Raw genomic sequence first — 12,704 nt, 5'->3', positions numbered from 1 at the left:
GAGATGTGTTTCCATCAGATTCTCTACAGATAAGTGAAGGGGGGCTGATCACCCACTTGATGAATGCCAGTCACAGACAGAGACAGGGAACAGCCACTAAGAAGACGACTCAACCTACATTCCTTAGAGAATCTCTGTTAGTCACTATATATTGGTGCTGTGATAGAGAGTCAGGGTCAGTCTCATGAACTGTCTCTGCAACATGTAGAGAACAGGGAATGGAGCTGCACAAGTGATCTCTGTAAATGCATATCCTTGACCGATTGTTAATAAATTAGTGTTCAACTGAGAACCAGGACGTCTCCTGATCCTTCTACATCAACGAACTGCCTAGAAAGAGGTGAGAGGAGAATGGAGTCAGATTAATAATTTCAAGGTATTTTGGTCAGATTGATAGCGTCACATCTCCAACAAGAAGTAGTTTAAGTATTTGAAAAATTTAGAACTAAGACATCATTTTGAGTGACGAACTATATCTGTGAGGTACCCTTCATGGTTTGCATGGCACTAGTGTGGGAAAAATGGCTGAACCTACAGTGAAAAGCACCCTGTCAGGATAGCAGTGTGGGAAAATGACTGAGCGCTCAGTTAAAAAGTACCCTGCAAGGCAGTGTGGGAAAAATAGCTGAGTTTACAGTTGCATTGTACCCTGTTCCTTCTAACAGATATTGAAGTGTGGGAAAGCAGTGGAATTGACACTCAGATGTATGTCGTAAACCTCACCTAATTTCCAACAAAGGCCAGAGGACTAATCACAGTCTGGGAGGTCCATGTCCCACAGACACAAATTTTGTTTATGGTTAATTTTTGATACTTAATTTTTTTTACCGTCCTGTTAAAAAACAAACAGACAAAAAACTTACGTCAAACCCATGAGCAAGATTCAAAGAGACTCAAAGAAACTAGGAACATAAGACCTGAAAAGGAAACCCAAAGCACTTTAGAAAAATGCTTAGATGCTTTAAACCATCTCAAAGGAGGGATGCCAACATCTAAATGGATCTGTATTACTTATGGGGTCTGCATGAAATCCCTCTGGGGGTCTGGAAGAGCTGTTCTTCACCATTGGTGCAAAAATGGGCTTGAACACCACATTATTAACAGGCCAACTCCAACAGGAATTTACTTTCATCATCTTATCCCGCCTTGAACCCAGACATGGCTCATCTACTTTCGGGTCAACCTGAACATGATGCCTCTCTTGGTCTCCATTGAGACCGCTTCTGCTCAGCTAAAACCAAAGATGATAAATTTGTTCCACGGTTGGCCTCGTCAGTGAGAAATAACGTAACATGATGTCACAGCCTTGTTTTTCAGAGCATCCTTCTTTTGGCAAGCAGGTTTTTGGCAGACTGAGTGTGTATGAGGGGTGTGTGAGGGGGGCAAGAGCCCTCCTGAGATCTCCACCAACCCCTGAGCTGAATGAGAAGGAGCCGGGCAGCCATGACAGGGTGTCGGCAGGGGGTTAAGCTGTGACCTAGATTTCTGCAGAGTCTTTGTCCTGAAGGAGAGAGAAGATCCTCCTCATTCATCTCGCTGAGAGCCGAGTCGCTTGGTGTTAAAAATGCAGTGACACATGGAGAGACACAAACATATTCCATGGCATGTAAGAAAAGGAGAAATGTTTTGAATTTTGGTGTTCTTCCATGCGACACATCATGCGTTATGGATTATTTGGGACCAATATGCAAATGAGTTGCTCAGATATTTGTGTTTGTTTATTTCTCTAAGATTTGTGCTGGAGAAGTCAGTGACTCTACAGGGCTCTGCACCACACTCAGTTACCCCAGGTTGAGTCAGTTTTGGCTTCCACACCGTATGCCTCCTTTTTTTGTTTCATACTTATCATAGCTAGTCCAACCGTTAAACCATGTTCTGAAGAGGTGCTCTAAACAAGGATATTGTGTTACTGAGAGTCTCCTTATACTAGCAATTCTGACTTTCAATGTCATAGAAGTCATTACAGCAACCACAAACAAAAAACAAAAAAAACATAAAACTTGTGGTTCAGAGTGTTTACATGATTTGAGTAGCCATCTATTGATTCCACAATTGAAGGGAGCAATGAAACTGTAGCAATCATTCACTGGGTCGACAGAGGAACTGATTTTTAGCATAGTTCATTTTATTGTCTGCAATAAATGGACCAGTCTCACAGCAAAAGGTGAAGGTAGAATAAAAATTTTGTTTATCCCCCTTGTGCCAAAAAATGCCTGCAATCTCCTTCTGAGGAAAAAAAAATGTCTCAAATTTGTGAGAGGAACACAAATGGAATAGACACTAAACCAAAACAAGAGTGATTTATCGTCTTTGTCTAAACCATGTTCTTTTCTTCAACTTAAGAAAAGTTGTTTTGATGCTTTCGTCTGTAGTATTGAATTTGCTCTGCAGTCGTAGAGGCCTCACTCTTACCTGCATGCTGTGATGCAGCAGAGTAGAAGTGGTTATGATTAAATTTGGGTACATCAGCAAGATATTTAACAGAAAGAGGTTTGGATGCTGGGGGGTAACTAAAGTTTAAATTTTGGTCTCACACAGGACCTGAACAACCTGCAGGCCAAAAGCGGCCATACAGCTGTCATAAACAAGACACCAGATCATTTTATCTAATTAACCAGTTAAAGTCATACAAATACTTTATACTAGAGTTTCAAAGACCCTGTATCTTACCAGTATAATCAAATGTTTCCTTGAACCTGTTGAAAAAAAACATTATTAAAAAAAGTATCTTACGCCTTTAAGGATTGTCATACCGCTACAGACTGATAGAGTTGTATTTTGGCCCTTTTTAAAATAAGAAGCTGTGGTTAGAATTATGTCTAAATTGTTACTTTTTTCTTTCTTTCTTCCATTTTTTAAAGATTTACTTAACATGAAATTTTACTTTTTTTTTCTTTTCTCGTGCTGTTATGATGCTATTTTCATATTTTATCCTTGAAGCACCTTGTGATTCTGTTCTTTGAAAGTGGAATAAAATAAACTTAACTTGAAAAGTGAAAGAATGCTTATTTCCTTAAGACTTCACTTAAAAAGTTGCCAAAACCACTCAATTTTGAAATGTTATACAAAAAATATATCATGAATAAAATGATAAAGCGATTTTTTTTTTGTAGATTTTGTTGTCAATGAACCTTGCAGTTTCAAAAATTTTCTGGCTATCTTTTGATGGGTCAGGCTTTTTTGAGATTAAAAAATATTTAATAATACTGTGAAAACAAAAAAATAACTGGTTCTCTGATTCCACCATCTGTAGTGCTTGAATGGGATTTTCCTTGGGAAACAAACTTACTCAGCTGTTAAGAGAATAAGTTTAGAAGTGAAGTGCCCCAGGCTTGATCGTGCTGTGTCTACAGCTGTATTTGTCATGAAGAACATATTCCTGTTATTGTTTTGACAACTATTGATAACACGTTTTATCTCTTGTTGATTCACACAATACAATCCAAACAGAGCTCAGAGTAGCATGCAGAAAGTCCAGCACATGTTGAAACAAGTTGATCCAACATTTATCTGTCGTTTTAGTCACACATTCAGGAAGATAAAGTTTCTTCCACTAAAGAATCCATTTTCCTATCAAAAAGGTTGTTGATGAAAGAAAAAACTCCTGTGGAAGGCTTCATCTGAAGGGGTAAATGTGGGCGGCGTCCTTGTTTTTTTGTGGGATGTTCTTCCTAAAGTCCCCCCTATTCCCTGAACCTCCCTCCATCCCCCTCCTTATTCACTCCTCCTCCCCTTTATCCCGTCTTCTCCCTTCTTTTATTGAGGGGTTGGCGGCCCCAACATTCTCACAGCAGCTCTAATCCGTGGAGCGTCACATGGTAAGAATACCGGGCCTCTGCTCGCACTCAACAACTTTTTAACAAACATTTGGCTCTAATCTTTTCTCCATTTCATTCCTTCTTCTTATAACTTTTAAATATTAGATCTCTTGAGACCAGACAGCGTAAACTGTTTTTCTTGTTATGACTTATTGATGGGGAGTGCATCTGGCGGTGTGGGGGCTGTTCTTGGAGGGGGATTATTTTTGTTTTGGTGCGATGCTTCTTTGTTTTTAGTCTCTCAGTGACTCCAGTTAAAATAAAATAGAAAGGTGAACAGTGCCGCTAAAAGGAGTCAGTTTGATGATTCAATTTTATGATTTGTTTTTGTTGATGATTTTATTGGGATAAACTTCTAAAAAGAAAAATTGTATAGTTGTAAAAAAAAAAAGGTTTTATTTTTCAATTCACCATTTGCCACACAAATTTTCAAAAGGAGGACTATGAAGAGAACAATGGGAAACTATCAAAACAAACACACTCAAGAGTTGAACATGGCTAGAGACTTCAAAAAAGAAGACCTGGTTTTCACATCTTGTGTTTTTTTTCTCAATTCATTCTTGGTGATACGTTTTTGAAAACTAAAGCTTACTCTGTCTTATCTTATTCAACCACATCACAGTTTTTTCAGCAGCTTCAGCCTCATGAACAAAAGTATAATCTGTCTTTGGACACAAAAACAGCAATTCCAGGCTCAGTTTGATACAAAGTTGCTTTTGGTTTACACTGCAAAAACTCCAAACCAAGCAACTCTTTAGTTTATTTCTTGTAATCGATGTCCTACCGGGGGTTAATATAGACTACGTCCATTTGACAAGTCCAGTTGAAGGCATTGTTGAATACATTAAAATTTGAAAGTTAACTGTTTGCATTAATTTAAAAAAACCCTGCAAATTTTATGCAATTTAAATAATGCATTAATTCAAAGAACATGAAAAATATTTTTTTTCCTCTCTTTGCTTTTTTTTCCTACTCAATTGGCAGAACTTTTAATAATTACAAAAAAGTCAGGTGTTATTTTTGACTATTGATACTTTTTAAAAACATGTTCACCTAGACATTTTGGGTGGATATGATTTAGAATTAGTGTGCTAGATATTTGACCTCAGGAAAACAGTTTCAGCATAGACCTGGTGATATAAAAAGAGGCATCCATAATCTGCATTTCTCAAAAAACTGTTTTGACTGAAGAGCCGTTTAAATTTTTATCCATTTAAAAGAAGTCCATCAAGTTTTGAAAACATTTTGTTTTACTCAAAATATGAACCTTTTTTATTTTCGGCCATGAAGAAGAAACAAACTTAAAGTGAATATGCTTTATCTAAAAGCCTAGGCAGAATTCCTTTAGTTTCATATTGAAGCTTTGTAAATGATCATGTATGCTTTCTTTGCTGGGAAGTTTGTTAAAAAACTGCAGAGACCAGAGTGTATCACCGTCTCAACATCACAAACACTTGTAACAGCCAAAGTTCAGTTATTTACTCAGTTATGCTATCAACAAGAGGAATTTGTAATCTCTCATGGTTTGCAAGAAGAGTAACAGTCTTGTTTTAGGTGATTAATTCTATTTGATTTTATTTCATTTTTGTTGTAAATGCACAAAGGAATCAACGTCCCAGCACAGCGGCTGCTGTGGACGTTTTAGGGGTTGGATCCCTTCTTCACCTCTTGTTTGGTCTCCACCAACTACTTTAGTTGAACAACATTGTATTTTAGTTTACAATGATTTTATTACATGTATATTTGTTATGATAGTGAATTTTTGAACATACTCTGGTTTAAGATGACAAAGGCTAATGGTTTACCAATGCACACCTGTCTGCCAGTCTTCTTGAATGTTTTCTGTGGAAAAGCTACAGTTTACAACAGCTCACTGTTTAAACCTTTTGAACAGTCTGACACACATTGACTATGATTTCTTTTAGTCTGTAGCCAATTCAGAAATGTGAGCTTAAAGATCAGTTAGAGGTTTTGTTATGAAGCAGAGAAGTAAACAAGAGTAATGAAGAAAAAAACGTAATTGAAACACAAATCTCAAGAGCACAATGTACCCCTGGTTTAATTCTACAAATTGCTGCAACACAAACCAAGTTGTGTTATTAATGGGCCTAATCATGCCACTGCATAACTTGTTTTGTTTTTTGTTCCAAATATTACATAATTATGTTCGAACAGAGAATAAAATGAGCCCGGGGCACCATGGTGCACTGGATATGAATGCTTTCCTTTCATTAACACAGACTTTAATTGTTTAGAGAGCAGACTGCAAATTATGTTAATCAAACACACAGCAACAACTTGAGAAACGAAGAAAAGAAGCAAACACTCATCTTAACATGGAAATCTGGTAATGACTTGTGATTGGACAGAGATTCTTTTGACAAAAGGTTTAACAGGCCTGCGTAGATACATCATCATCATCTTTAAGGCCTAAAATATTCATTCAGGAAAAAACATGAGAGCAATAAACTGCAGTAAATAGTTCATAAATTTGACTTCATTGATGCTGTCCATTGGCTGTATTAAGTCTTTATTTGGATGCTCTGCTGCAAACTTTTAATTTTTGTCTACATATTTGGTTGTTTTATGACTCACTTTCCTCTAAGGGATTTTAAAACCCACATCTGAAAGTGAAATACACATGATGATGAAATGTTATCGCTATAATCCTCTCCCCTGACTTCCCTCCCTCCCTGCTTGTTGTTTGACAGCTACATGTCCGGTGAGGACCCTTCTTGGGGGAGTGTTTCTGACGCTTGGCTGGTTTTCAATGAGCCGCTGTCAGAGACTCACACTCCCGCACTGTGTCCATTGTCCATTTTTTCAACATTTAACACTGGTGTTGTGCCACTTTTTGACACAGTGGTCCTCTGGGATACTGATGAGGAAGGCTTAGGAAAATGTTATTCAGAGCTTAGTAATCCTGAACACAGACAGATAACTTGTCTTAATGTCATGAAATATAAGTTATTGTCTAAGTGGTTAAAAGTAAAAATAAAATTGGGAATGTCAAGATCACTCACAACAGTGTGTTTAGTTAAGGCTTTGTACCCATTGTGTGTTTCATTTGTTACTTTCTAAAGTTGAAAAATCAGCCTTGAAACTCTCCCAAGAACAGAGAGTTGGAAAAAAAAACACTGAAAAGTTCAGCAACAGGAACTCTGGGCCTTTGAAAGTTGACTTCTACTTTAGACTGAAAATCATTATATTTTAGGCTCTGCTGCTTTTCAGACGTGTTTGCTGCAGTGTTTTTTTAGGAATGTCAATGATGGCTGACTGGTTGGTCCGACATTTTGGAAAGACATGAGTGGTTCTCAGAGAAGTGAGACTGATGAGCTTTGAACCCCTCTTATCTTCTGTAGTTCCTCATCATGTGGATGTGACTATAAAATTTAAAGTTCTCAGATCAGTCTCTGCTATGATTTTTAATGTGTGCCGCTTGAAGCCTAACCTAAATTTACACATCCTGAAATGATAATCTGACATTACTTCACCACAAAACTATAACCATGTCTATATTTATTAATGTGTGATTCACAAAAGAACATTTTTAGAAAGTGCATTTTATGTGGGTTACTATCAGCAAAACTTTATCTAGATTATCATCCAAATCAGTGTTGTAACAAAGTTTCACCGCTATCACACCTCTGTATTTCTATACTGATTCTGTTAGGGGATATTGGTGTCCCTGTGTGTGACAGCATCAAAGGCACAATGTTTAAACTGATGAAAAACAATAATATCATGTGGGGCATGTTGAGCACAACTAAAACTTTTAAGAGCTTCTTTGGCTGGGCAGATAGTTGTTCTCTCTGACAAAGATTCAAAATTTACCTTGACATGCAGTTGATAGTTGTTTACAAGTGCATTTTGTGAAAGCCCTTGCTTTGTCATAAAAATGAATAAATGAGTCCATTTACTTTTTAAATAATCCATGTCTAAAATCAAATGGATGTTTTTTCCCCATAGAGTAAGTATCCATTTTCCGTTTTCCACATGGAAACGCTCCAGTGCCATCCAGGAAATGCTTGTAAAATTACATCAATCTATACACACACACACACACACACACACACACACACACACACACACACACACACACACACACACACACACACACCATAAAATATCAACAAACATCATCTGGACCTTATGATGATATATTATTAACAAAGTCAAGAATCAAGGCAAGATAAAGATGTAGAGTTACAACGGCAAGGAAAAAAAAACTTGCAGATGTAGAAAAAGAAAAGAGAGAGGTGGACAGGGTTTGTAGTTCAGTGTCGTAATAGTTTACATGCAGCCTAAGAAATCGGACTATGAGCTTAGTCAGCACGAGATCAGACTATAAAGAAACATGTAAACGGCTCAGTCAGACTGAGATCGGACTAACGTAACTGGAGGACACATGTAGATATTGCTATGACCACGATAAACAGGGACACTGCGCCTCAACACAACAAACACCATGTAATGTAATTAACATGCATACTGTGTAAGAAACATTAAGAGCTACAGCTGCATCCATCTCAGCCTTTGTTGTTAGAAGGCAGCTTCAACCTACCAAAAAAGGACACAGCGCTGCTTATTGGAGTGAGACGTTCTCAGCCAGAAGTCCCATTCACTCTTCTGCATGTATGCACAGACAAGACAAGATCTCCTGCTGTTACTTTACAATCACGCTATGACCTTAGTTGGACTGCTGCATGCATGTTAACATACTGACTCAGTATGTCTGAGATTCTCATAGCCATAGCAGCTGAAGTCTGTCAGGTCCACAGCAGCAAGCCATCCACACCTACAAGTCAAAGCAGCTCAGGGAGCTCCCAGAAAGATCTCTAGTCAATCAATTTAATGGGACATTAAGATTCAAAGTTAGTGATGTACAATACAAGAGAGGGAACAGGAGCTTTGTCAGTCCCTCCCGACACTGTGATCACATACATTATGACTGTTCATCTTTAACTGTTCAGCAACAAAACTAATGCTAATAATAACTTGTGTTCCTTTTCATGTGTTCCTCTGTCCCTTCCCAGCCACCATGAGTGTCTTGCCTTTCAGCTTCCTCTTCTTCTACCATCCTCTGCCTCCCAGTCCTCACTGAGTCAAAGCGGCAGCTTAACCAGGGGAGACCTGACAAACCCCGTCAGCCTCCGTCCACACCTCAGCCGGCTAAGAGACCCAGAAACCGCTCAGTGCCAGGCTCTGGAGAGCTGACCACTAAAGAGGGCCACCGCTGCGTCTGGCAGACATCTGGTGAAGGCTTAGTGAGCCTGCTGGTGAACTGCAGCACTGAAACACTGGGAGAGCAGAAGAGGTGAAGGAACACATCTACAGCAATATCTCATTTCACTTTGCAAGGGTCCCAAAGATTTTAATTTTCTTTTCTGGAAGTAGGAGGATATAATCGTAAAAACTGAGCGTGATGTTTAAGAATCAAACTGTTTGCTTCTCCATGCACTTTATATAGAGCATCAAACAGAAGACTACTCCACATATCAGCTATTATTCCCATTCCATATAAAAAGAGTTGAAGATTGAGTAGGTGGTGGTTTTGTTTTTGAGTATAAAGTTCTGTTCCTGCTCATTTTAAGTAGAAAAGCTATTCACATCTTCAGTGAAACACAGAAGAGGAGTGAGATGGTCAAAAAATATAAAATTCCAGCACATTATGAAATACACTTTGCAAGTTAAATAGAGAGCAGTTTTTCCATCCATCACTGATTCTTTTAGTACCTGAATAAAAAATGGGATGCATAAGAGCAAATTTCTACCGTGCCTGCTTGCATTGAGCAGCTGTGCATTCGGTGTTACAGACATGAAAAATAGCCTAATTACATATTTAATATGTAAGAAGGTATATTCAATGTGACTACATTAAAATACCAAAACTCAATGATTTTACACAAAGTAGTCCAACTGCAATGAGCACTAACATACAGGGCAACTTTCTGTGACTTTTCACTCCATATCACTGCAACTAAACAAGATGTTATAAATACTGCTAATTTACAAAATACACTGTGTATACAAGTTTCGCAAACTTGTCTCTGACTGGCCCACACTCACACCAGCGCGTCATTACTATCAACACCAAATCATGGATTCTGGCAGAAAAAAACACAATCAAATCAGTCAAAATAAGTCAAGTTGACAACCTTTTATTTAGACTGAGAAAACCAAGAAAAAGAAACAAATACAGCAGAGAAAAGGCGAAGGAGGTCAAAGATTCCAAAACTCTGTAGGCTTTGCAGAAATTTATAAAACTAAAGATGGTGCATGAATATTATACCCAGCAACAGATCATCTCAGAATTCATAGATGGAACAGGAAAACTCTGTCAGGTTTTGTGCAGATTTATTTTCTGCTGTTTTGCTTCACAACCGGAGTAAGGGGTAACCACCGGAGAGACGGAGCAGCGCCGTCACTGACCCCTAACGCCTGCGCCTGTCAACCGGCTGCGTGCTCAGTCAGACGGGCTGCATGACTGACAGTCAGCTGGAGTCACGAGACCAAGTAGTTCCCACGCTTACCACTCTATTAGGCCTCTTTTCATTCATGTTGAGCTCCATTTATGTTGAGATATAAAACCATCTGGTGTATTTCAGACTTTTACTACAGCAAACACGTATGAAGCGTCTGTTCACTTACCTGTGGAAGGTGGATTCATTGAAAGTTCTGCCGTGCCCCGCTCTTATTTCCAAAGAAGCAAACAGAGCGCCCTATTTCCGCATCATAAATACGGGGTACGGCGGCAAAAGTTGGTCACATGATCAACGAACTTTAATCTTTTTTTTTTTTTTTTTTTTTTGTAATTTATTTCCTAAATTATTTGTATTAGTTGAAATTAAGGTCATTTTAATGATTAAAATGTTAAAGGTAAACATTCTAAGATGCATGATATACTAAAAAAAAAAAAAAAAGATGCTTATTAAATCATGTAATTTAACCACACTGAGGGCAGGGCTACAGGAGTCAAAACAGAGACAGTTTTAGCTCATTGGCCAGTCTTTGGTTGCACTGGAGGTTAATGACCTAATATCTACATCCCTGCCCTGTTGTAGTATTTTTTTAGTTTTCATTTTGCACTTTTGGAAATGTTTTTCCATTGTAGTTGGTAGGCCAAATTTGTTAGTACCTGAAACATACCATCAACCCAAAATGTAATTAAAATTAATGTGACAAAAGTTCTGAGACCAAAATGTAATTTAAAAAAATAATAAAACCCAAAATATACTACTACTACTACTACTACTACTACTACTACTACTACCACTACTACTACTACTACTACTAATAATAATAATAATAATAATAATTTTTGATTTTTTTTGTCTTACCTCTCATCACCTTCAACACTTGCTCCCCCCAGTGCTGTGTGCTCAGCCCTCCCTGTTTACTAACATACGACTGCTTCACTAAACAACCTAGGATTGGTGTTTTTTTTTTTTTTTGACATATCTGACATATCTCCATCTTTTTCTTGCCTCTGTCCAGGTACTGGTGTCGTTATGCGGGTAAACCAGACCTTTGCCAGGCCTACGGAGTGAAGTCCAGCCAGTACTGGAAGCAGCTGGTTGGAAAGCTGAAGAAGAGACAGAATGCATGTGAGGGAGAAAAAGTTCTGAAAGCCAAAACCTGCAAGAAGGCTCCTGCTGAGGCCCACATGAAGCTCGCCACACGCAGTGGAGAGGATGATAGGAAGGGAGGAAAGGAAGGAGGGAAGAAAAAAGGATCCCCAACAACAAAGAGCCCACAGGGAGGGAAAGTAGAAAGGAAGAAGAAGAAGGAGGAGGAGGAAGAGGAGAAGAAGAAGGAGGAGGAGTGGACTGGGTTTGATGAGGAAGGTGTGGTGAATGATATGGAGCCGGTGCAGGCTTACTGCAGCGAGGGATGGCACTCTGTCTGCTCGTTCTTTGTCAAGTTTTTTGAAGGTTGACGAAAAATGAAGAAGAAATGACAAATCTCAATTTTTGATACAAGGTTATGTGAGTTCACAATCAGAGAAACAACATTTGTAAAGATATTTTGTTGAACATAAAGGAAGGTTTCATAAAGAACATTTGAGGCTTCAACTTCAAGCTGCATATTTCGAGTCAAGATCCGAGCAACCTCTATGAAACACAGCACTTGATTTTGGAGTTCCTATCCGAAAAGTTAAATGTAGATACAACTACGACCAGGCAAACTTTTATATGCTTAAGTTTAATTAAAATATTTAAAAAATTAATTTGAACCACAATGCATTACAAGCATCTATCAGGCCATCACAATCACCATCTGCTGGGGTAAACACACAGCAGGGACACCAGATGTAACTGTGTCATTGATAAACCAATCTGTTTATATCAGCTCAGTTCGTGTTCATTAATTCATTTTGAATTTTGTTTTGGCACTCAAAGTTTGTTGTAGTTTTTAGATTTTTTCCTGAATGTTAATGAAGGATTTGTTAAAATCATGTGATGTTTAAGCTGTCTGACTAATGACATATAATCAACAATCAATTAGTCATTAATGTTTAGGTTGGTAATGAAAGTTGTGAACTTTAGATTTGACTTGATGTGTTTTTGATACTTACTTATTTTAACATGTAACTAGTTCCTTTCATAAAAAAACCCTGTCCTGCTGTATGAGAAAACAATCTGTTCAATGTTGAATGTAAAGACTTTTTAACCCAGTTTTGTGAATTAATTCCTAAATAAAATCGAGACTCTTGAGAAATCTACAGTTTTTTATATTTTATCACATAATGTAGACAGAAACACCACACTCTCCATGACAGCCTGTGGTTATTCCAGTATAGAGACACAGTAATGTATCAAAGAGAGATATTGCTTTCAAAGATTTTACAGCCTCCTCAACCCAAGTACAAGAGAAAGGAGACCA

General features: G+C 38.0%; 1 protein-coding gene across 1 annotated transcript; it reads left to right on the top strand.

Annotated features, from left to right (window-relative positions):
• The first annotated feature begins 8,549 nt into the window (after positions 1-8,549).
• fgfbp3 (fibroblast growth factor binding protein 3) lies at positions 8,550-12,501 on the top strand. The gene is given in 4 exon segments (XM_074676116.1): positions 8,550-8,622; positions 8,855-8,889; positions 8,891-9,135; positions 11,316-12,501. Coding segments are annotated over 4 exon segments (795 nt in total). The 3' UTR covers positions 11,758-12,501.
• The last annotated feature ends 203 nt before the right edge of the window (positions 12,502-12,704 follow it).

This window comes from Halichoeres trimaculatus, unplaced genomic scaffold, assembly GCF_033239565.1.
Source record: "Halichoeres trimaculatus isolate MK-OKI-2021-1 unplaced genomic scaffold, fHalTri1.1 fHalTri1_scaffold_8, whole genome shotgun sequence".
In the NCBI taxonomy this organism is placed as follows: Eukaryota; Metazoa; Chordata; class Actinopteri; order Labriformes; family Labridae; genus Halichoeres; species Halichoeres trimaculatus.
This window is presented reverse-complemented; position numbering and strand designations above follow the sequence as displayed.